The sequence below is a fragment of the Trichogramma pretiosum genome, unplaced genomic scaffold, assembly GCF_000599845.2.
Source record: "Trichogramma pretiosum strain Unisexual culture from Peru unplaced genomic scaffold, Tpre_2.0 scaffold14, whole genome shotgun sequence".
In the NCBI taxonomy this organism is placed as follows: domain Eukaryota; kingdom Metazoa; phylum Arthropoda; class Insecta; order Hymenoptera; family Trichogrammatidae; genus Trichogramma; species Trichogramma pretiosum.
Genome location: NW_019641706.1, coordinates 2619747 through 2642894, shown reverse-complemented (window position 1 = coordinate 2642894; position 23148 = coordinate 2619747). Strand labels below are relative to the sequence as shown.

The 23148-nt window shown below is 40.2% G+C and overlaps 7 protein-coding genes across 9 annotated transcripts; 3 read left to right on the top strand and 4 right to left on the bottom strand.

Annotated features, from left to right (window-relative positions):
• Positions 1–4161: 4161 nt before the first annotated feature.
• On the bottom strand, positions 4162–8135 carry LOC106656963 (polynucleotide 5'-hydroxyl-kinase NOL9). The gene is made up of 5 exons (XM_014378182.2): positions 7159–8135; positions 6976–7075; positions 5115–6895; positions 4842–5041; positions 4162–4752 (listed from the first exon to the last, which is right to left on the bottom strand). The coding sequence occupies exons 1-5, from the start codon at positions 7375–7377 to the stop codon at positions 4242–4244; spliced, it is 2811 nt and encodes a 936-aa protein (XP_014233668.1). The 5' UTR covers positions 7378–8135; the 3' UTR covers positions 4162–4241.
• Positions 8136–8387: 252 nt separating this feature from the next.
• On the top strand, positions 8388–10502 carry LOC106657182 (5'-nucleotidase domain-containing protein 1). Of its 3 annotated transcripts, XM_023462952.1 has the most exons (3): positions 8388–8472; positions 8892–10319; positions 10410–10501. In XM_023462952.1, exon 2 carries the CDS (start codon positions 8951–8953, stop codon positions 10265–10267), a length of 1317 nt encoding a protein of 438 aa, XP_023318720.1. In that variant the 5' UTR covers positions 8388–8472; positions 8892–8950; the 3' UTR covers positions 10268–10319; positions 10410–10501. The 3 variants fall into 3 exon arrangements, with proteins under 3 accessions (XP_023318720.1, XP_014234046.1, XP_014234045.1); XM_014378560.2 differs by lacking the exon at positions 8388–8472 and having other exon boundaries at positions 8544–10322; positions 10410–10502; XM_014378559.2 differs by lacking the exon at positions 8388–8472 and having other exon boundaries at positions 8544–10319.
• Positions 10503–10636: 134 nt separating this feature from the next.
• LOC106657183 (acetyl-CoA acetyltransferase) lies at positions 10637–13928 on the bottom strand. Its single transcript, XM_014378561.2, has 8 exons — positions 13563–13928; positions 13261–13431; positions 12767–12888; positions 12566–12678; positions 11942–12368; positions 11675–11863; positions 11444–11606; positions 10637–11369 (listed from the first exon to the last, which is right to left on the bottom strand). Exons 2-8 carry the CDS (start codon positions 13307–13309, stop codon positions 11251–11253), a joined length of 1182 nt encoding a protein of 393 aa, XP_014234047.1. The 5' UTR covers positions 13310–13431; positions 13563–13928; the 3' UTR covers positions 10637–11250.
• Positions 13929–14309: 381 nt separating this feature from the next.
• On the top strand, positions 14310–16002 carry LOC106657014. The gene is made up of 5 exons (XM_014378245.2): positions 14310–14692; positions 14911–15034; positions 15102–15205; positions 15271–15473; positions 15544–16002. Exons 2-5 carry the CDS (start codon positions 14913–14915, stop codon positions 15949–15951), a joined length of 837 nt encoding a protein of 278 aa, XP_014233731.1. The 5' UTR covers positions 14310–14692; positions 14911–14912; the 3' UTR covers positions 15952–16002.
• Positions 16003–16095: 93 nt separating this feature from the next.
• Positions 16096–17445, bottom strand: LOC106656899 (superoxide dismutase [Cu-Zn]). Its single transcript, XM_014378062.2, has 4 exons — positions 17014–17445; positions 16786–16882; positions 16484–16671; positions 16096–16410 (listed from the first exon to the last, which is right to left on the bottom strand). The coding sequence occupies exons 1-4, from the start codon at positions 17074–17076 to the stop codon at positions 16291–16293; spliced, it is 468 nt and encodes a 155-aa protein (XP_014233548.1). The 5' UTR covers positions 17077–17445; the 3' UTR covers positions 16096–16290.
• On the top strand, positions 17097–20488 carry LOC106656850 (eukaryotic translation initiation factor 3 subunit D-like). The gene is made up of 4 exons (XM_014378004.2): positions 17097–17100; positions 18189–18583; positions 18665–18710; positions 18894–20488. Exons 1-4 carry the CDS (start codon positions 17097–17099, stop codon positions 20351–20353), a joined length of 1905 nt encoding a protein of 634 aa, XP_014233490.2. The 3' UTR covers positions 20354–20488.
• Positions 20489–20906: 418 nt separating this feature from the next.
• Positions 20907–23101, bottom strand: LOC106656998 (low specificity L-threonine aldolase-like). Its single transcript, XM_014378227.2, has 4 exons — positions 22641–23101; positions 22434–22551; positions 22279–22362; positions 20907–22199 (listed from the first exon to the last, which is right to left on the bottom strand). The coding sequence occupies exons 1-4, from the start codon at positions 22692–22694 to the stop codon at positions 21307–21309; spliced, it is 1149 nt and encodes a 382-aa protein (XP_014233713.1). The 5' UTR covers positions 22695–23101; the 3' UTR covers positions 20907–21306.
• Between the last annotated feature and the right edge of the window lie 47 nt (positions 23102–23148).

The window sequence follows — 23148 nt, the reverse complement described above, 5'->3', positions numbered from 1 at the left end:
CACACACACACACACACACACACACACACACACACACACACACACACACACACACACACACACACACAAAACTCGAACGAGATTAAAAAAGGGCTTTAAAAGTCGCGTCGCTTTGCATAATATATTGGAGGGTATTATAACGAGGGGGTGTGCGCGAGGCTGAAATCGAAGAGTTAGTCAAAAAAGGTTTATTTTGTCGCGTGTCATCGGTGGGCGGTGATGCGCGAGCAGACACACACACACACATACACGCGCAAATTTAATCGACTGTAACATCGATGCTCTCATGGATATATAGCTGCGATTAAAAGTATGGCCACTCTGGAACCCTCTGCGCGACCTTTGACTCTTTTTTTATTTTATTTTTTTTTTTGGGCGGCATGCGTGGAATTAGCACGTCGATGACGACGATGATCGCTCGGGGCAGGTAAAAAGGGTGACTCCGCACCCTCGTAATACACTCGAAGGTACATCGCCGCGCAATAATAATAATAAAGCGACGACGGGCCGAACATGATCATCATCATCGACTCGAGCCTGTATAGGTGTACACGTCTCTCTCGCGTCTCTCGCGCCTATACCACTATACCACCGCAGCGAACAACAAAAGGCCGCTCGAATTGCACAGACACGCAGTAGTCAGTGTCATTTGTGCGCCAAAAGGACTGCAACGAGGACGATTCGGACTATACACAAAAGGAGCGAGACTAGACCGAGATAGAGGATCGCAGCCGCAGTAGTGTCGAACACGCATTAATGTATGCGCGCGGGCGGGTGTAGTTCTACTGGGCACCAGCAGCAGTAGTAGTATTATAGAGTATATACGGGGGGAAACTCGTCGTCCTGCTCGTTGTAGTCGTCGTCGGTGGTGGTGCGGCTCACCTGTGGCTAGCCCCAACGAATTCGTAGCTATAATCAAATATATATGTACCTGCGTGGGTGTCTCTCTGTGTGCTATATGTATTTGTGTATGTGCAAATGTCAGGGCAACTCTAGGCAAGAGTAGAGTAAAGAGGGAAGCCCCGCACACTATATATAGGTGTACCCTACGCAGCTCGCGCAAAGTTTCAAGCGTTGGTGGTGTGTGTATGCGTATATACGTATATATATATATAACACACAGCTCGCAGCGGTGGAGTCAGCGACCTCCTCTCGCACAGCAGCAGCACCAACAGGCAGAGAGGCAGGCAGGCAGTGGCTCATCGATCCTAGCTCTGGAGAGAGACCTCGTCGGTCGTGTACCCTCGAGCTGCTGCTGCTGCAAACGCACATGATGCGTTTCTCTCGCTCCCTTTTTTTCTCTCTCTCCCTTTTTTTCTCTCTCTCTCTCTCTCTACTCTCTATCTCGGCTTCTAAAAAGAGGCAAACGGCTAGAGAGAGAGAGAGAGAGAAAATAAGCATCGTCGACCCTCTCAACGCCGAGTCGAATTTTGACTCTGATTCTCTCCTTGACATAATACACCTCTCACAATACTCTTCTTTTTTTTTAATCTCTGTGTCTCGGTAGTATATAGTATCGGATAGGCCCCGTATGTTTCGCCGCCGCCCTTGTACATACATGTGTGACGCGCGCGCGACGACGACTTTTTACCTTTGATTCCTACTCGGATTACACATCGGCGCGTATAATATGTGCCGCTGCAACGCGAGAGGCATCGATCACGCGTTCAACTCTTATACATCATCGTACCGCGTTATAAGGGTGTATAAGGACATTATAGAAGAAGGCACGCGAAAAATGCCATCATCGTACCCTCATCCTCTATACGCATGTATAATGATGATGATGAAATAAGAAAGATGATGCCGATGAAGAGAGAGAGAGAGAGAGAGAGAGATCGCTGTTGTCGCAGCTTTCTTTTGATGTGTTTTAGCTGCTGCTCATATCGAGGGCCCACGCGATGCGGTCGTTTGTATATGAACACGCACGCAAACCTTTAAGAGAGAAAGAGCCGACCGCGGCGAGCTTTTGGAAATTCAATGCGAGCGTACGCGTGCTCGAGTCCGCGCATATACGCGCTATATACATGTATCGCGTTCGCTCCTGTGGTTATGAAAAAAATCTGCGAACAATACACACACGCATACACGCGATACACATTATACATATACACTACGCGATGCCTTTGCCATGGCGCACAAAAAAGGGAGCACCATATGAAGCGTGCGTGTGTAAGCTCGTGTTCGCGTTTCGAGGTTTTTTTTTCCTTTTTGCGCACTCTGTTCATTTTCGTTTTGGCCTTTTTTTTTTAAACCGTATATACGATATATAATAAACGTATAGAATTTCACGCACGTTATAATTTTTGCAAATTTTTTTTTTTTCACTACCCCTCGTTCGACCTCTCTGCACTCGCGTACGCGGAGTCGGAGGTAGGTATGCAAAAGCTCGGCAGCCGACGGAACGCGTAAAATATCCGTTTACAAATGACATATGCAAATGCTGGACTCGTATCAAAGGTGTGAGTGTGTGTGTTTGTGTGTGCAACGGCTGTTCATATTGACGACACACAATTTAAACATGTTTACGTGTGCGCGAATATTACTCTCAAAGTATAAAGAGAGAGAGAGAGAGAAAGAGAACAGTTCCATGTATACATTATGAAAAGGGCCTCTATACATACGAACTTTGCCTTTTCCGCGACCCATAACATCGTGCATGGCACAGCAGAGACGCAGCGCGAGGAAAGTTTCTCCTCGCTCGCGAATCTGACGAGCGAGCTCAGAGCTTTAGCTGCGGTTTGTACATATATATACGGTCAACTTTTTCACAAGTGGGATACTGCCTATATAACTACACGCGCGCGTATGGGTCCGAGAGCTTGCGAGAATAAAAAGAGAGAAAAGGGAAAAATAGGCGAGGGGGAGGAAAAGTTTAGCCCTTTTGCCAGCTTCTGCGAGCGGAGGAGTGAAACTTTGCTGAAAAAAAAGAGAGAAGAAGAAAAAAATAAAGGAAAAACTTTTAAGAGAGCGAGGGAGAGAGGAGCTCTGAACTTGAAACAAAAAGAGTTGTAAAAAAAAGGAGCAGCAACGGTAGAAGAAGAAGGAGCAGAAGAAGGAGGAAAGAAAATTCATCCACCTCTCTCTCTCTCTGGCAAACGCGAATGGATTGTGAAAAAAAAGACAGAGAGAGAGAGAGAGAGAGAGAGAGAGGAAAAAAAGTGTTAGATTTTTAACAAAGCTCGGGCTAAACGGTACCGTATAGATATATCGTGCCGCTGGCGTGTAGCAGCAGCTGGAAAAAAAGAGCGTAACGATGATAGTTGATAAAGTGCACTACCAGCAACTGCCTCTCACCCCCCCTCCTGCAGCTCGCGCGCACTCGGCTCTTCATTTACTTTTGTATTATCCGGGACTACAAAAAAAAAAAAAAAAAGAAGCAACCGTATACAGATATATATACGCTCTGTCTCCCTACCCTCTCTCCCTCTCTCGTTTAACCCGGGGCTTTTTAGCTCGGGCACATACACGCATCTCTCGTAATCATCGCACCCACACACACACACACACACCCACCCACCCACAAGTATACATAGACGCGATATATAACAGGTAAATGCGTATCGTACGCGTATACACGTATACATACACCTCTCCCGCATCGTATATACGTATGTATATGCAAGCACGCATGCGAGTCGTCGATTTGGGGGTAACCTTGGAAACCTGTTCCCGATGGAAAAAATCAATAATTTGCCGGTACGGAAGATCCGCGCGCCAACGTCGCCGCCGCCGCTGCTTATTACACTCTTGTGCATACTCATTATACTTATGGGTATAGCTACGGTATATGTACGTGTGCGCTCTGCACTCGAAACGCACCTTTGTTAGCGCGGTGCAGTAACTGCGATGCTACTAGACTAGAGCCGGCGAAATCCCCTCTTCTGTAGACCCCCTTTGTTACTCCTGGCCCACACGAGCTTTACACTAATAACTCGACTCGTTGGTGATATAATAAATAACGAATGTAATATATCGCAAGTCCTACTCTATAGTTGCCGCTCTAGAGATGGTGTAAGTGTGCTGCAATTGGGTCACGAACTTTTCCACAGGATCTAAGATTTTGCGTCACTCGTAGCTCGTAAATGATGAATAGAAATAAAAATATTTACGCATAAAAATTTTAGAAAAAATTATTAAAATTTTTATTAGCTTCAACAACGCTATATAAAAATTTACAGGTCTTATCGACTAAACTTTACATTACTTTTTACAAGAACAATATAATATACACTTGTTCATCAACCCTTCTTCGAGGCGTTCAAATCGACGCGGAACTGGCCCCTGCGCACCGCGCGGCTCATCGGCGTCACGCCCGGAGGGCCCATGTAGGGCACCGGCCCATCCGTATTAGCCGCGGCCAGTGCTCTCAAAAACGGCTGCGGAGTCTCCTGGCAGCCCAGCAGCAGATTCACGTGCCGCAGCTCGGCCTCGTTCAGCGGCGTATTCACGTAGAAGCAGCGTTTCTCCATGTCGATGCCACGCACGATGCCGAAACCGTAGCACATGCTCGGAGCCGCGTTCACCACGTACTGAGGATAGTCGCGCGACGATTGCGAGTTGTACCGTTGTTCGTTGGCGGTGTGTCGGATTTGTTCTCGGTCGAGGCCGCAGAGCGCCACGACGCTGCCGTTGATCGCGGCCAGGGTGTGGGTCGGCGACACGCTCTTGTTCAGAGCGATGCAGACCGAGTCGAACGGCACCTCGTACGGCACGATGTTGTTGATGGTTTCGGAGCTCAAGGTGCAGTAGCTGAAGAGAAAAATCAAAACGAGAATAATTAACGATCGATGCGCATCGATAAACGGGAGGATTGAAAAATCGGCTGCAAGAGTACTTACGATTTGTTGTGCCTGTCGTCGACGATTTTACTGAAATACGACAGCATGTTGAGCTCTCGCTGCTGTCTGGGTTCCATGTTCCAGGTTTCGAAGACGCGCTTACCCTCTGCCTTCGACTGTACATTGAAGTAATGATACTTGCAGTTTCTCTGGAGCACTTGGGCGACGGAAGCGTCGTTCCAACATATAGACAAGGTTTTCTGTAAAACGAAGATTATAAAATTAGGATTTTGTTTGAATACGATCGTATCAGCGATTAAATGCTTTACTTACCACTTCGTTGACGTAATCCGATGTCAACTTGTAATCGTAATTGTTCTTCGGTTTTTTGGATTCCAGCTGAATGACGCAGGTAGGTTGTACGAATTTTATGGTGAGAAGGCAGAGATCAAGTCCGATGCCTTTGCAGAATCCCATGGTATTCACGACGATGGGATATTTCGATAATTCCTTTGAACTTCTCAAGCAATCGACTAGCTTTTTTACATAATTTATGTATCTAGGGATACAATTGGAAACGTTCACTTCGTCCAAGCAGTGTTGATAATACGGGTGTTTTAAATGGGTAAAATTAGGTCCCAACAAAGGTTCCTCGATGATACTCAAAGATACGCAACCAGGATAAGTCATTTCAGCTTGGCCAGGATCTAAATCTAGAAGTATGACTTTGTCTGATGTCTGCAGATAACTGTTTATGAGATATCTGACAGTTGTGGATTTTCCAACTCCTTTTCCACCTGTGACCATCATGCACGTCTGTTCAGGTTGGACCTGTTCAGGTTGGACCTGTTCAGGTTCAGCTGAATCTGTAGTATCAGATTCAGTTTCGCACATGAATTTTGATTGAATCTCGGTACTCCAGAAAGAACCAATTGACATCTCATCAGATTTGGATAAGTTCAAGTTACTTTGTAAAACAAATTCAGCTCTTCTGAAGTCTGTCCATGAGTATTTGACCAAGTCCACTTTAGGGAATAATTTAAATGGGAAGTAGACGTTTAAAAATTTAGTCAAAGTATTTTCCAAATTTTCCAACAAAATGACAGACCATTCTTTGTCACACTCCTCTAACATTTCATGCAATGGTGTGGTTAAATTTCTGTCAACTCCTTCAGTTGTTAAAATATTCCACATGTATTCTTTGTCTTCTGGGGTGGAAGGATTTTCTGAATTACTTTTCTTTATATCTGCATTATCTGAATCACTTTTCTTTGTATCTTCATTATAGATGCTGATGGAACCATATCCTTTGGGTGAATAAATTTCTACAGGATATTCTGTATTCTTTTTATCACATTTTGCTCCGTACAAACCAACAACTCCGTACAATACTTTTAATTTTAGTTTTCCTAGAAAAGTGAATTGTGTGCAAGGACGCATTATCACAACTACTTTGTCTTTCAAACAGAAAAAGTGTATTCTGTTGTTTTGTGAATTATTAATTGGTTTATTTTCAACAGCATTTAGCCTTGGAGTTCTCGGCATTTGTTCAACAGACTCAATGATTGAATCATTTAAATTGGATGTGATAGTCTCACTAGCAGATTTTTCAGTTGCATTCTCGTCTGATTTTTTTGACACGCTTTCATTTAATTTTGTGTTGGCAACATCATGACATTTTTTTGCTGCACTTTCATCAGCTTTTTCATTTGTATTATTATTACGTTTTTTACACTTATTTTCACAACATTTTTTAGTTGGACTCCTAGAAAGTTTGTTGCATTCTTGATAGAATTTTTTCATTTCTTGAGATGAATTGTTAGAGTTTTGTTTAGTTTGTTTGTTTGCGACAACGTCAAGGTTTTGCATGAAACATTGAACTAATTCTTCTTCTGTTTTACAACCTGAATTAGCTATTTGTTGTAACATCTGATATTCTAATCCTCCTTCTTTCAAACACGGATCACTTTCTAAGAATTGTGATGGTGTTGAAAAGAAAGAAGGATAATAAGATTTTGTGGACTTTTTAAGATGAGCTTCTATAATTAATGGTTTTCCTATATCAGGAAATGTCGCAGAATTAGTCTTTGTTGGCTTTCTTGTATTATTTATACCTATGAGAACAATGGAGTAAACATTATTAGTACTTTTTTAGTAAAACATGTATAATAAGTAATCTAATAAAAAAACTTACTTTTTGTGGGCTCTTTAGATGGGCTACTTAAATTGTAATTTTTAGGAGTCCTAATCTCTACACCATCGATAATTTCAACATCCATTTCTGGTTTTTGATACTGCAGAATAAAATTATTTTAATGACATACCAACACATCATTAAATGCAAGAATAACAAGTAATAATAGTGAATTCAACGTACCAGAACTGGTTTCCCAACTACTCCTGAAGAGCTTTTTTTACTAGAAATCATTGTACCCTTCTTTTTAGCACTCGATGGTTTTCCGGGCTCCTCTTTTTTATCGATGCCTCTCATCTTTTTCAATTTAAAGGCCACGTATTTATCGGGATCGTTAGACGAACCCTGCTTTTGACTGGAACTGTCACTTCTTTTGCGTTTATTATTGCTCTTGACTTTCATGTTTTGAAATCACAATATTTACTTTTCCTCAATAAACAAAATATAATCTTCCGAGTAAACACGTGTCTACCGAAGTACGTTGGATGAACTGACCTGCACAGTACACACACGCTTTCAGGCATCCACTGTGAGGGAGGTTAAATATGACTCAATTCTGAAGCAGACGACGCGCTTTCACCTTGCTGAGTTGACTGTGTTTTGTTTTTTGGCCTTTCTGCAGTCGCGCCCTCGCGTGGAGGAAAGATGAATTGAGCGGAAATATTTAAAATTGACATTAAGTTTGTTGGATTTCGAGTATTTTCATAACAAAGGGTTCAAGGATTATTTATGAATTTTTCTTTCATACTTTTCTCGGTGCTTTTATGAAACTCCAATCACATCAGAATTTTTGCGTGAAATACATTTTTTTAAATATAATTTTCAATCACCATTAGGCCCCCAATCGCACACCTGCTTCCCATTCGTAATAAATCGACCCTATCTGACATTATAATAGTACGTTAGTACACACTACATAACACAGCCGGCGCGACACGTGCACCAGACGTGCAGTCTCGTTTTTTTACGCTACCTGACAGTCCTGCCTGCCCCCGGCACAACATTAACAAGTCCCCGATTCAAAATCTTGTTTTGATTCAGTGTATTGCGTGCTGATCGTCGCGCGTTTATCCGTGTCACGGGCGTCGTCGTCCGCGTTAAAATCCAAACAAAAGTCAGACTTTTACGATAAGTAGTAAAATAATAAAAAAAAATCTATTATCAAGATGGGCCAGCCCCTCGATCCGACCGAGCGTAACTTTTTCTATAACACCTTGTCGATACTGCTGCGGGCGGTCGAGGGTGAACGCACCACGGTGGATCTGCGTAACGAGTCCGCGATCAACGGCATTGTCGAGCAGGCCGACGGGTGAGTTCATCTTCCATTTTCGTTCGCTTTCTCCTCTTCGTTTTTTTATCGCATCTTACGTAATCAACAGGTTTATGAACATTGTTATGAAAGACTGCATTTTCACCGATCCACGTGGTGACAGCTACAAGTACGAGATATTCTTCGTTCAAGCGAGAAACATTCGCTACGTGCAGATTCCACCCCACGTAAGTATTATATTGTTATCGTCGCGCTCGCTTATCGCTTCTTCTCGGCTTAATTGCGCAATCATCGCCAGTTTTCGCACGCGGTCCATAAACATGCTGAACGATTGCCTCGTTGCTCTAACGTTGAATTCACGACCGTTATATGTAGTTGAATATCTATATTTATTTACACCCATAACCTTCAAAACAAAAGCTTTGTAATTTTCGCGAGGGTGTGTAACGAACTTAGTCAAACTTAGTCAAAGTGATTGTTCGAAATAATACAGTTTATTATTTGTTATTTTTATTTGTTATGTAAAAAAAAATCTACCTTAATTATTTGCTCATTATGAATGTCCGAAAAGTATTGTTGGCAAGCTTTAATCATTTTGCAAAGAGGAAACTGCTGACAACAACTAAAGCCTGTTCAAATTTTATAGGTGTGAGAAGATTGTCTAGTCAATTTTTAAATAGAAATCTGCAGTGCGATCCAAAGAAAATGAGTGTATTTCGATTCAGTGATTATGACTGCATAGGTTTCGATTTGGATAGCACCATTGTACGCTATCATATCACAAATCTTGTACTGCTAGAATACGATGTAATCACCACTTTCTTGATTGAAAAGAAAGGATACCATGCAAAGTACTTAAAAGAACCTCTAACTCATAGAGATATCGATTTCATTCAGAAGGGATTATTTTTTGACTTCGACAAGGGCAATATTGTCAAGCTCACTCCTAATGGTAGTGTTTACAAAGCGAGTCATGGAACCAAAATGTTAAATAATGATGAAATTGAAAAATACTATCCCAATCGCCAATGGATGTATGGGGAAATTTTCAGCAAAAACCCATTGATGACTTGGAATGGACCTTTCTCTGCAAAAATAAGAACATTGTTGGATTGTTTTGACATGCCAGCTGGTCTAGTATTTGCCAAGGTAGTTGATGCATTGGATACAGAGAATGGAGGCAAACCTTTGGATCAATATAACATTTGGCCTGATATTTTAGATGCTTTTGCTGATATGTATTCCAGAGAACAAGTACAAGGAGGAGGGGGAAATTTTTATCCAGAATTGAAAAAAAATCCTGCCAAATATATTCACAAGTGCGATCCAAGAACCTTGGAGTGGATCAAAAAGTTGAAAGAAACAAAAAAAACTTACCTGATCACAGGTTCTAATTTGGATTTTGTAGAAGTAACAACTAGTTATGCATTTGGTGAAAATTGGAAATCTTTGTTTGATGTCATAATCTGTTATGCTAAAAAACCAGCATTTTTCACTGATAACAGGCCATTCTATTCCTTAAAAAATTATTTTGAAGATGAAGTTATAACTGCAAGAGATTTGAAAACTGGCGGAATATATAATCAAGGAAATTGGAAAGAGTTGGCTCAGTTTTTTTCTAACATAACAGGTGTAGATAATCCAAAGTGCCTGTATGTTGGAGATAATATGTTGCAAGATATTTATGCTCCAAGTTGTTATGCTTCCAATTGTGACACAATGGTAATTTCTGAAGAGCAGTTAGCTGAGCGTTTGTTAAATCATGATATCACTCATCATCATGAAGATATTTTAACTTCTAAAATATGGGGATCTTTCTTTCATGTGAAAGAAAATGATGTTATCAAAGATTCTTTCTGGAATTTCATGATAAAAAAGTATTCTAAACTATGCATCCCAAAGTTGGAAATGGTAATTGACATACCACTGAATGAACCAATTAATTGTTTTACCCAAGAAGATGGCGATAAAGAGCTGAGTGGTTACCATCCAGCTAAACCTGTTACTTTGGCTAATATTTAAAAAATGATAAAAAAGAGCTATTGGTTATTGTCAGTCTTCCTATAATATTAAGGTGGTTAGTTTTTTTGCGGTATAATGAGCGAAATTTTTGATATTAAATAAGGCAAAATTTTTATCTAAATTTTTAATGTTTGCATTTCAGATACGCATAATTCCAGCTATCAAGAAACAGTTGGACAACCTCCATAAACCTCGTTTTGTACCAAAATCCAGAACATTCAAAACCATAAGAATGGAAAAGCGGCAAGCTGAAGGAGTAGCAGCCGTTCAAAACATTTTAAATAACCGGAAAAATTCACTTAAAACGACAGAAAACAAATAGTATTTCAAAAAATAGTATAAGTATTATTTATATAAAACATTTTTATTTTTATACCATTAGTTAAATTCTGTATAAAAATACTTTTTCAAAGTAGTAATACATGTGTATAAAAATTTATAAAAAGCATTGTTACAGTAAATGGACAATAGTTCAAACATTACATATTTTATACTTTTTAAATGTTATTCAATTCACAAAAACGTTATTTTCTTTTCAATCAACTTCATTAATACTTGAGTATCACGAAAAAAAACAACGTTAAAGAAAGAAAAAAGAAATTTAAAGTTTTATCATGCAAAGAACATTCTTATAATTCGCGTTAATTGTACTGCACTTGATGCATGTATAAATTTAACAATTTCAGTTTCTCAACAAATACTGTTATATATTTTAAAGTTTTTTTTCATTGGATGAAACGTTATCAATTTCAATGATATGGACTTGATTTTTTCTCTTCTTTGAAAAAATTTCTTAATTCAAAAACAATTTACAATCCATAGTTATCTCTAGTATTTTCAACGATAATACCTTATTGTCTCTTAGAAATTTTATGAAATTTAATGATCAAAATTTATGGAAGACCTCGCGAAAAAGTTTCTAAAAACTTTTAGTAGTTATGTAAGCAAAGCAAGCAAAGATCATATTTTTTTTCAAGCATTTCTCAATCTCTTTCAACAGCAATGGCTACACCCATACCACCTCCAACACACAGAGCAGCAACACCTTTTTTAGCATTTCTCCTCTCCATTGAATGCAGTAATGTTACAACAACTCTTGCTCCTAAAAATTAATAAATACATGGATTAAATTATGAATATGTACACAAAATTTAAATGCATGCATATTTGACTAACCAGAAGCTCCAATAGGATGACCAAGTGCAATAGCTCCTCCATCAACATTAACTTTTGCTTCATCTATATTAAGTCCTTTCACACAACGCACAGCTTGTGCAGCAAATGCTTCATTCAATTCATATAAATCAACTTCATCTTTATGCCATCCAGCTTTTTCCAACTAAAAACCATTTTAATTTATAGTAACAATTTCAAATAAAATAAAAAAAACAATTTTTGAATACCAACCAGTAATTTTACAGCAGGGATAGGACCTTCACCCATCATTTCGGGTAATACTCCAGCTTCAGCAATAGCAACTATTCTGGCCATAGGTTTTATTCCTTTTTCTTTGACAACTTTACCTGACATTACAACAACAGCAGCTGCACCATCATTGATACCTGAGGCATTTCCTGCAGTAACGGTACCTCCCTCCTGGAATTAATTAAAAATTTATTTTAATAAGCAACCATTTTTTGCCATATGATTAGAAAAAAATTGTATTATTATTACTTTAAAAACTGCTCTTGCTTTTGAAAGATCTTCAAAAGTTACACCGCTTTTTGGGTATTCATCTTTTGACACCAAAACTGTTTGTCTCCTGATTTTAACTTCAGTGGGGACTATTTCTTTATCGAAATGACCATTTTTTATAGACATTTCAGTGCGTTGTTGCGATTGTACTGCATATTTATCTTGATCTTCTCTTGATATTTCATATTTTTCTGCTATATTTTCAGCTGTTATTCCCATGTGAATATTACAGAAGGCATCAGTCAATCCATCGAAGAGCATTGTATCACGCATAACTGAATCTCCTGATTTACTTGCGAGTCTAATGTTAGTTGAATGAGGAGCGGCACTCATATTTTCTTGTCCACCAGCAACAACAATATCACCCTCTCCACATTTGATTGTCATATAAGCATTCATTATTGCTCTAAAATGATAAAGTTAATAAAATTATTTATTTAATTGAAACTAACAGAAGAATACTAAGCAACGAAAAAATAACATTTTAAATTGTTGAATATTAGATGGATGAATAATTTATCGCGATTTTCCTTAAAGACACATAATATCTAATTCATTAACAATTCAAAATAGATCTCCAACAAAAACTGGTATTTTACTTACTTCAGACCAGATCCACACAACATATTAACAAGATAAGCAGGAACATCTATTGGCAGACCAGCTTTTATGGAGGCTTGTCTAGCTGGATTTTGTCCCGTGCCAGCGGTGAGTGTCTGACAATAGAGAAAAGATAAGCATCGATATTGAATGAAAACGCATGAATTTTCATGAAGGTTTACAATGACATAATAGTGCATTTACCTGGCCCAAAATAACTCCGGATACCTCTTTCGGCTTGACATTTGCTCGCTTCAAGCTCTCCTTGATAACGACAGTGCCAAGTTCACTCGCTTTCAGCGTCGAAAAAGTGCCGCAGAACGAGCCTGAAAAATAAAACAACGCACGCTATAATTCAAAGTTTACACAAGTGCACCGATGGCAAATTTTTATGATTCATAAAATGTTTGTTTAAAAATAAAAAAAGAAGTCGATGCCAGGCATACGTAAGAATTACGTGGTCTGATAATATTTTGTAAGTGTAACGGAAAGAAAGTTTTATAACGCGACAATTATGCCAGTACACAACAGGTAAAAAAGTAAAAGCGAGAGAAAGGAATGCGGGTATATATTAGCGATGGGTGGCAAGACGACACGAGGACACAAATTACCGTTAATTTGGAAACGAAAAGAAGCGAATCACGTAAAACAACAAAAAAAAAGTAATCGCTAACGATTGTCAAACAAAATAAATTTACCAATTGGCGTACGACAAGCAGAGGCGATGTAAACCTGATTATCGGTCATGATGATGCGTTACAAGTATTGTCTCAAGGAGAAAAAGGACGAACAACTGCGACGAGTTAATATTGCGGAGCAGAATGCAAGGTGTATTTTACGATGTCGCAGCGACGAGGAGCAATCACTGACTGACGATTCAATGAAAAAAAAAAAGCGAATTATTAGCTTACTACAGTCCTACCCTCTCCGCGCGCGAGGCCTCGCAGAGTTTCGAGAGCAAGTAATCGAGTTAAATACACCTCGCTCGAGTATTTTATACCTAGCAGCCGACTTTCTTTTCTTCGAAATTCACACACGCTTGCGCCAATCTGCACGAGCTCTTCTGCTTCGATTTCAGGTTTTAATTTATTTAATCAGGTGCCATTCACAGTTTTAGCGATTTGCATACCGATGTACGTTGGGAAATTTTACTAGTTCGATTGAATATTTTATCGAAGAAAGTTTGGAACTCGTGATGGAGTAATTTGTCACAACAATTACATATCAATTAGACATGACATGCATTATCGCAGCAATGAAGATTGCAAAAAGAAAAAAGTTTATATCAATTGAATGAGAAAATCTATATTAAGTGATAAATTACGCACTAAACTGGCAATATGTTTGATATCGCTTATCGCGCAATCATGAAAAAATCGTCTTTTTTCCTCAACTATGAAAAAAAAAGACAGGATTCTCAATTTTGTTTTTCTACTATTATTGGATCGTTTATGAATTTTATAAAGAATTAATTTGGCGTCCGAAATGAAAAGTATAGTGTGTTTAATTGTTCATTACAAATTTTACGACGAAGAGTACAACGTTTAACTTTGCTATAAAACGCAATATAATCAAAAAATACAAACTGTAACCATCAGCGACTTTTAATTACTTTAAATTTTAAACAAATTCCAAACTCGCTCCAAAATAAACAAACAACAACACCCTGTACAGTGACCGTCACTGAGCAGTTCTAGCTTTCTGCGTGTTTTGATACATGCTTTGAAGTTTCCATTAGCTAATATGGATATAGGATACGCCAGAGGCCGACTGCTACAAAGAACTGCGCACTGTACATATACTTTTGAGCTTTAGACAGCATATCTGACATTGTACACTGTGTATACACAAGCCAGTGTATCTATTTTGGCTATTTACAGTAGTATAGGCAACTGTTGAAGGGGTCGAGAGACCATTAGGCGATGCAGCCTATTAACGATCAACGGAATTTTGACCTTTGTTGATGCAGTGGCCTATACGGTGATGAAGAAACAACCTAATGACTCGCCGTCAGTCGCTGTCCCAAAATTAATAAACTCGAGGATGTCGATCGTTTGACGCGACCACTAGAAGTCGTCTCTGCGATAATAATAAAGAAGTTGACGCGATACTTCACCTGAAATCAATCGAGTAAGTCGCCTCTCAGAACGTAAAAAGTATACGATTACAATTTTTTTCCGACCGCTGTTATTTTCTTTTTACGACGTCTGCTCGTTTGCAACTGAAATAAGGCACGTGTTTACATAAAATTAAATTACGATGGATCGCTTCCATTCGTTTTATGGCACCTGCAGAAGTTACTTCATTTTTTGGAGCTTTTTGGCTAACCAGTATTTTTTATTTTTCAGAAATGAAGCCCTCTGAGAAAAATATTGAAAAATTAGAGAGAGATGTGTCAAAACTCATTGAAAATAAACTATTTGTGGGAACATTTAAAGAGAGGCGTTATGTCGAATCATTGTCTACATACAGGTATGAAGAAATATACAAGTATCAGTTATATATAGAAAATATTTTAATAATTATGATCCTTATTTAGAGACATCGTTGTTATTGAATCCATGGATGATCTAGTTCCAAACATGTTAAAAGCCAAAAGTGCATTTGAAAAGTTTACAAATTCTCAGTGGATTGGAATAACAAGTAAGTAAATTTGATTTTTATGTGGATTCATGTATAAAAATATCTCATCATGATTCAACTTTCAGCGGATAGCAATACTGATGATTGTCTTCTGTGGGTGGAACTACCAAGTATACCTTTGGGTAAACATTGGTTTCAAATTAAAGGAGTGACATTTGAAAGTAAGGAAATACTTTTAGAACTCACTCATGTGCAACCCTTTATAAACCCAGATAGGAGTTTCAATACCACCAGTGATCCTGATTTTCCAACTTTTGACATAAAAGAGGTAATTTCTGAAGTTGTAGAGAAATTGTAAAGCACATTTTTAACTCAAAAACTGTTTATATTATTCACAGATACTGACATACAAAAATTTTTGTGAGGCTGTAAAATTCATGGCAATTGTGATAATGACTTTGTTTACACTTACTATTGAAATAATGCGATACTTAGGAGAATGGAGCATTAAATTTAGTCATGTTGTAGTCAACTTGATACATGTTTCTACACCTATATGTTTAGGTGCTTTTGAGTTTTTATCAAAATGTGTCGGTGGATTGTATTGGTTGATATTCGTTCTGGTTCGAGGTGGTCCTAATACACCTGCTGTACCAGCTGCATTGATGGCCAGTAATAAACCAAAACAAATAGGATACTATGAGCCTAATCAAAGGAAAAGATACGAGCCGCATTATCCTAATAAATTTAAAAGCTATACCCCAGGCAACCAAAATTATAGCTATGAAAAAAAAAGTTATTATTAAAATGTTTTGTAAATTTGTAACCAGAGCCAATTGATAAATTCAAAAAGATTTATACATTTATAAAGGTAAATAGTCAGAATCAATTAGAATTATTTTTTACTTGTAAATAAGCAGAAAAATATTTGAAATAAAATGAAGTCTATGTGATTTAATTTTGTACTCTTTAATATAAACATAATATCAATTATTTCCAATACACATGATGTATATTTTGAACATTCATCAAATATATTTGTAATTTTCAATAACTCAGTTCTCTAATAAATATTATGCCTTTGGAAGATGACTTCTTGTAATGACTTCAAGCAGCAACTCAAAGCTCTTGATAGATATTAAAGTTTATGAACTTGGCCCTGCTGCGATTCCAATGACGCCACAGCCCAAGCGACCACCAGCATTGCCAGTCGTCTTGGAAAGTTCATGACCACCCTTGCCCAAGTCATCGGGGTCAGCGTGAACCTACATAATCAATGCAGAAAATAAAATGCAGAATTGAATAATAAAATGATAATCTTGTTCTCGCGTCACTTACCACGACAGTTCTGCCAAGGATATTGTGAGCTCCATGAAGTTGAAGCTGCTTGTCGGTGATGTCGACCTCGGCAACGCCGTTGGTGCCAGCTTTCACGTTGCCCAAGTCACCGACGTGACGGTTGGCATCGGTAGGTGCGCCGTGCTCCTTCTTCAGGGGATTGAAATGGGGCCCGGCACTGGTGCAGCCTGTGGAATGGCACAAACGCACACATCATATACGTATCATGAATACTAAAGCACTAGTTATATAAACAACCTGTTTTTATGTATGCATGTTGCAATGCACGCGCCAATGCTTACCGTTGGTGTTGTCGCCGAATTCGTGAATGTGGAATCCGTGCAGACCCGGATTCAGGCCGGTAACCTGGCCGGTGACCTTAACCGGCTCGCTCTCGCTCTGTAATAATATAGAGAAAAAATCACATTGCATGACTAAGCACTCGGTGAAAAATCGGCATTAGACTACGCTCGATTGAGTAAAATCATGTGAAATAAAAAAATGAAAATTATGAAAAATCACTCCCTCACGTTTTGCTCGAAGTACAGAGTGCCCCTGCACTCGCCTTGGAGAACGCAAACGGCCTTGACCATGATGAACGAGAGAGTAAGAGATGGGTTTTAATATAACACCGAAAAAGTCACACAGAGACTAATAAATGTGAATCGCCGCTGCAATTGACTTCGCGATACTGCGCGATAAACCGAGAGAGGTACACTGTAGATACGTGATAATTGAACGACACAGACACACACGCACGTTACACACGGGGGTCTATGAGACTTGTGCTGAATCACCGCAAGACTTCTTCGCTTGTGTGTGTCGCGTAAAAACGCAATGTCTCTTCCTATTCGTTTATATAGATGTATGTGTGTGTATATCAATCGAGTATTATACTATATACAGGCAAAGTATATAGCGTGTATTATATACGCCGACTCGAAATTTCTGCCCTGAGTAAGTATAAGCATGTGTTGGTGCTCGTGCACGCGGTACGTGAGAGATCATATTGAAATTTCGCGAAGTTGTGCTGTCGTTTAGCGTCATCGCTAGGCGAAAGTTCATACTAAAATTTGCACATTACAGCGAAATATATCAGCACGCCGATGTGTATTTTGACCGCATCGACCGCGACATTCATGTCTGTTGTTTTTTAAATGTCAATCAAGCACTCCGACAGCGACTCCGAAATTACATACGAGCTTTACTTTTTTTACCTTGAGCTTTAATTCATGAAAACAATGTTTAGTATGAATGTAAAATACAAAGCGATGATATCAGATTGTGGGTGCCGCTACAATTTCGAAGCAACAAGCGTCCATGCTCTGCGCCCGCTATATAACTGCATAGCGTTGGTGGTGGAGGCCGGTTACCGGCGAAATGTCAGAATAAAGGGCCGGCCGAAACGCATCTGATGGCGAACCTTCGCAAATCGCAGACGCATCCTTATTTATAGGTAGGCGTCCTGTGAACGCCAACCACCGACTAGTAACCTCGAAACTCTTATATGCACTCGAATAGGGGCTTGATATTTACTTTTTTTAGCGTCGTTTATTTGGCCGAGTTTATTCTGAATTGAAGAATTAATAAAAATAAATTATTTTCTTCGATTCTAAAAGTTTTAGTACAGTTAAAAAGAGCTTAATTATGGCCAACGACGTGGTAATCGCAGAAGAAGCAGCAGCCGATCAACAATCCAAACAAGAAAATAAAGAAGAAGCTAAACAAGAAGCTACAGTAGAAACTAAAGCGGAAACTCAAGCGGAAACTAAAGTAGAAACTAAAGTAGAAACTAAAGTAGAAAATAACGAAGAAAGTAAGGAAGAAAGTAAAGAAGAAAATGCAGAAAATAAGGACGAAAATAAAGAAGAGAATAAGGAAGAAGTTAAAGTGGAGGTAAAAGAAGAAATTAAAGTGGAAGTTAAAGAGGAAATAAAGGTAAAAGTTCAGAAAACGTTGAAAGAATCTACTTCGGGAAAAGCTCATTTTGTCGCGCCGGTTGTTCCTTACAATCCCGATGGCTGGGGCCCTTGCGATTTGCCCGACCGCTTCAAAGACATGCCGTATCAGCCGTTTTCCAAAAGCGATCGCATTGGCAAGGTAAATTAAATCGTGTTTAATTTATTGTTTACTAATAATTTGCAAATTCATAAATTTTTCATTCGAATTTTTTAATTTTAGATTGCTGATTGGACTATACCAGCTAATCATGACAAGAAGTTTGCAAGTAAGTTTATCAGTTGCCTTTTTATGTTAATTGATTTACAATATTTGGTAATTTACTGTTCCGTTAGACTCAAACTTGAGTTATAGAAAGCATTGATTTACATTCTAAACTAATAGTTGAAGCATTACTCTCAAAAAGGATGCTTTTTCAATCCAACTAAATAACTATTAATTTCTTTTTTAGACAAATACAATTCTCAATTTGGTTCTGGTACTCAGTATACATATTATCATGATGAAGATGAATCTACCTTTCACCTGGTTGATAACACTCGCATTCAGAAACCTCCCTATCAACGCAGAGGTTTTGGTGGTAGAAATCAGAGATTGCGTGGCAGAGGTGGTGCTCGTAGTAGTATAAGTCAAATGCAAGCTTTAGGCAAACTCAAACTTAGGGAAAGAGAGCGTAAGGGTCAAACTAAACGTTGGGGTCCACGACAAGGCATGAGAGGCAAAAATCAAAACCCTATTAAAATTCGTGATGCATCAGTCACTGTCAAAGCTGAATGGGTTACCATTGAAGAAATGGACTTCCCAAGATTGTCAAAATTGACACTTCCTGGTGTCAAAGATCCACAAGATGTTGTCTGCTGTGGTGCCCTGGAGTACTACGACAAGACATACGACAGAGTTAATGTCAAGAATGAGAAGCCCCTGCAAAGAATCGATCGTATCTTCCATACGGTCACAACCACCGACGACCCCGTCATCCGCAAATTGTCAAAGACAGAAGGCAACGTGTATGCAACAGATGCTATTTTGGCCACTATCATGTGCAGCACACGCAGTAACTACTCGTGGGATATAGTCATCGAGAAGATTGGCAACAAGCTGTTCTTCGACAAGCGCGACAACACCGAGTTCGACTTGCTCACTGTGAACGAGACGAGTGTAGAGCCACCGCAGGACGATGGAAACTCGCTCAACTCGCCAAGAAATCTGGCCCTCGAAGCCACCTTCATCAATCACAATTTCTCGCAACAAGTCTTGAAATCCGACATGAAGTACAAATTCGACGAGCCCAATCCGTTCGTGTCGGAGGAGGAGGAAGGCGAAGTCGCCTCCGTTGCTTACAGATACCGAAAATGGGATCTGGGCAACGACATCACGCTAATTTGCCGTTGCGAACACGATGCTGTGACTCAAGGCCCCAACAACGAGACACAGTTCTTGACGATCAAGGCCCTCAACGAGTGGGACTCGAAGTTGGCCAACGGCGTCGAGTGGCGTCGCAAGCTCGACACCCAACGAGGTGCAGTCCTCGCCAACGAGCTGCGCAACAATGCCTGCAAACTGGCCAAGTGGACGGTCCAGGCTCTGCTGGCTGGCTCCGATCAGCTCAAGTTCGGATACGTGTCCAGGGCCAGTGTTCGCGACTCGAGCAAGCACGTAATCCTCGAGACCCAGCAATACAAACCCAACGAGTTCGCCAATCAGATAAACCTCAACATGGACAATGCCTGGGGCATCCTCAGGTGCATCATCGACATCTGCATGAAGCAAAAGGACGGCAAGTATCTCATCATGAAGGACCCGAACAAGCCGATGATTAGGCTCTACGACATTCCGGACAACACCTTCGACAGCGAAGGCGAGGAAGAGGACGACGACGAGGAAGACGTCAAGGATGTCTTCCAAAGCTAAATATCAATATTTTAAGAATATCAAGTATTATCTGTACCGATACTGTATTAGCATTATAGCGCGTTTTTTATACACAATTGTACATTTTTTATATTGTTTTCAACTCGAGGACTTGCACGTATACGTGTCGAAAATAGAATAAAAGGACGAATTTTTTTACATGAAAACTTTTTTAATGTTAGAAATAGATACATTTAAGAATTGTAACTTTGGCATAAAATTCTATAAATTTCTTTTATTTACAAATTTTATTTTCTCCGATGCATCTGTGCATTATTTCGAATTATACTTCAATAATAAATATACAGATTTATACAATTTATATAAAAATTATATTCGTATATCATCATTTAAAATTAGGCTTAAATTAAACTTTTCAAATATATCATTACTATTTTATAAAACTAGCAACTTTCAGGCGCGCTTCGCGCGCGTACATTTTTTAGTCAGTTTCGAAAAAGTTGCTATTTTGACCGTAGATGTCACTTTATTACGTTTCGACTCGAGTCAAAAGTCAGTCGACCAATCAGAGGCCGAATAGATTGGCTTCACTTTCAGGTCCATCATTATTTTAAGTGAGGATGGTAGTCTAAATTAAATTAAAGTATAAATTTTCGTTTATCCTACGTTATTCTCAATCGCGGCCTCTCTGTAACAGGTGGTTGGTTACATAAATATATAAATTACAGATCTTATTCTGGCTGGAGTGAATAGTAGGATTGATAAATGAAATGCATGAACACTCTAATTATTGGGTACATTAAGGGGTAATTTATTACATTCGAATCATCTTCCGAAACTCACGGATTTATGCTTAATCTTAAATATTAAATTTTAACATACAATTCATTTATTTATACGACTCGCTGTGATGTCGACAAATAATCTTTTTATCTCTCACGACGTGATTTTAAGAGCAATGCTATCAGAACCTGCCTGAAGTTATCTAATTTTTAGTTTATTGTTACGCGGACCGTGACATCTCGAAGAATGCAATCAATCTTGTCTTTCACCGCCTTAGCCATGTCTTCATCGATATCGCGATGAAACACGAATCTCGCCAGGTTGGGCGCGAGCGCCAAGCCTCTAACTAAGGTTAGATCGCGTGGATCCTCCTCGTCCCTCACCTGCTGCATCCTAGCCACAAATTTGTACGCGTCCCAGGCCTCGGTCTGGCGTACCTTCACGAACATCATGTTGGTGTGGGTGGTGGCGAGATCGACGCTAAAATCCTCGGACTGGTAATGAGCCAACGCCTCGGCGACCATCCGGCAGTTCTTGTGGTCCACGAACAGTCGCTCTTCGGCGTCTTTCAAGGCCACGAGACCGGCCGCGGCCAAAACTCCGCTCTGGCGCAAACCACCGCCGAGGACCTTTCGGGTGCGTCGGGCTCGATGGATGAATTGGGCGCTGCCGCAGAGTACCGATCCCACCGGGGCACCCAGGCCCTTGCTCAGGCACACGCTCACCGAGTCGCAGCCCTCCAGGATATCGGCCACTTTCATATCCGTGGCGACCGAAGCGTTGACGATGCGCGCCCCGTCGCAGTGCACCCTCAAATTTCTCTCCCTGGCCAAGCGCACGACGTCGGAGATCCAGGCGCGCGGCACAGCTTTGCCGTTGATGGTGTTCTCGATGGCGACGAGACGCGAGAACGGCTCGTGCAGCCAGTCGCTCTTGAGGCGCGAACCGAGCTCGCCGAGGTCGAAGGTGCCGTCCGGAAGTTGAGGTATCGCGTTGACCATGACGCCGGCGACTTGGGCGGCGCCGCCCTGCTCGTGCTGGGCGATGTGCGAGTGCTCGCCCACGTAGATCTCGCAGCCGCGAGTGTCGCAGTGCGTCATTACTGAAAAGAAGAAGGTGACCGATGAACATTTCGAAACTCGATGATCGTTACAAAATTGATCATTTAGGTCGATCCTTACCGGCTACGAGATTGCCCATGGTGCCGGACGGTACGAACAAGCCAGCTTCCATACCGGTCAAGAGGGCGACCTGACGCTCGAGTTCTGCGGTAAAAAAGAAAAAATATAGTCATCCATAAAAGATCGAAATTGGAGCGATCGGAGGCAGTACTCACCCTTGACCGTGGGATCTTCACCGTACACGTCGTCGCCGACCACGGCCTCGCTCATGGCTCTCAGCATCGCGGGCGTCGGTTTTGTCAGCGTATCGCTCCTTAAATCGACCACCTTGGCCTGCATTAGATTTTTTTTTTTAATATACATCGCTCTGACCTTTCCAAGAAACTACTAGTGGATAAAAGTGCTCGTTATATATTACTCACATTGTATTTGCCAGCGATCTCGTACACCTTCTCGCTCGGCATAGAACCGTACATGATGATGCCTGGAAGTGTCGTCGTCTACTGCTCAAACGCTGTGAGAACGGAGTATTAATATGAGAAATTTCACCGAGCCTCTACACCAATCGGTCAATCCTGTATTACTGTCGTGCGCACAGCCGCGTGGGCGGAAGTGTCCGATTTTATAAGATCATTAAGATAAATAGAAGAAATTACGATAGATAGATACACGCAGACGCACGCAAGCTCGGGTTATAATTGCGCCGTTCTCTGGGGCGCTCGACTCGAATCGAGTGCCTCTATCTCTCTATTTTGTAAAAACGAAAAAAATCCGGCCTATCTACTCCTCGACGCGCGGACGCATCGAGCGAGCAAACGAGTTATCATAGCGCGTTTTATATGAGTATTTTATTAACATTTTATATGCATAATTGCGCAACGCGTACCTGCGTTTATACCAGCCGTGCAGATGCGAGCATAAACATCGCAA

Coding starts and splice junctions, on each gene's coding strand:
- LOC106656998 (XM_014378227.2), bottom strand. CDS start 22,694: ATGTACGGTTCTATGCCGAGCGAGAAGGTGTACGAGATCGCTGGCAAA. Junction 22,552..22,640: donor AGATCGCTGGCAAATACAAT/GTGAGTAATATA, acceptor AATCTAATGCAG/GCCAAGGTGGTCGATTTAAG. Junction 22,200..22,278: donor CATGGGCAATCTCGTAGCCG/GTAAGGATCGAC, acceptor TCTTCTTTTCAG/TAATGACGCACTGCGACACT.
- LOC106657183 (XM_014378561.2), bottom strand. CDS start 13,309: ATGACCGATAATCAGGTTTACATCGCCTCTGCTTGTCGTACGCCAATT. Junction 12,679..12,766: donor CCGGAGTTATTTTGGGCCAG/GTAAATGCACTA, acceptor CTCTATTGTCAG/ACACTCACCGCTGGCACGGG. Junction 11,607..11,674: donor TCCCTGCTGTAAAATTACTG/GTTGGTATTCAA, acceptor AATGGTTTTTAG/TTGGAAAAAGCTGGATGGCA.
- LOC106656899 (XM_014378062.2), bottom strand. CDS start 17,076: ATGGTCAAGGCCGTTTGCGTTCTCCAAGGCGAGTGCAGGGGCACTCTG. Junction 16,883..17,013: donor CTCTGTACTTCGAGCAAAAC/GTGAGGGAGTGA, acceptor ATATTATTACAG/AGCGAGAGCGAGCCGGTTAA. Junction 16,672..16,785: donor ATTCGGCGACAACACCAACG/GTAAGCATTGGC, acceptor GCCATTCCACAG/GCTGCACCAGTGCCGGGCCC.
- LOC106656963 (XM_014378182.2), bottom strand. CDS start 7,377: ATGAAAGTCAAGAGCAATAATAAACGCAAAAGAAGTGACAGTTCCAGT. Junction 7,076..7,158: donor TAGTTGGGAAACCAGTTCTG/GTACGTTGAATT, acceptor TTTATTCTGCAG/TATCAAAAACCAGAAATGGA. Junction 5,042..5,114: donor CGGATTACGTCAACGAAGTG/GTAAGTAAAGCA, acceptor TTCGTTTTACAG/AAAACCTTGTCTATATGTTG.
- LOC106656850 (XM_014378004.2), top strand. Junction 18,584..18,664: donor AAAGCGATCGCATTGGCAAG/GTAAATTAAATC, acceptor TTTTAATTTTAG/ATTGCTGATTGGACTATACC. Junction 18,711..18,893: donor TCATGACAAGAAGTTTGCAA/GTAAGTTTATCA, acceptor TTTCTTTTTTAG/ACAAATACAATTCTCAATTT.
- LOC106657182 (XM_014378560.2), top strand. CDS start 8,801: ATGAATGTCCGAAAAGTATTGTTGGCAAGCTTTAATCATTTTGCAAAG.
- LOC106657014 (XM_014378245.2), top strand. CDS start 14,913: ATGAAGCCCTCTGAGAAAAATATTGAAAAATTAGAGAGAGATGTGTCA. Junction 15,206..15,270: donor TCAGTGGATTGGAATAACAA/GTAAGTAAATTT, acceptor TTCAACTTTCAG/CGGATAGCAATACTGATGAT. Junction 15,474..15,543: donor CAACTTTTGACATAAAAGAG/GTAATTTCTGAA, acceptor TATTATTCACAG/ATACTGACATACAAAAATTT.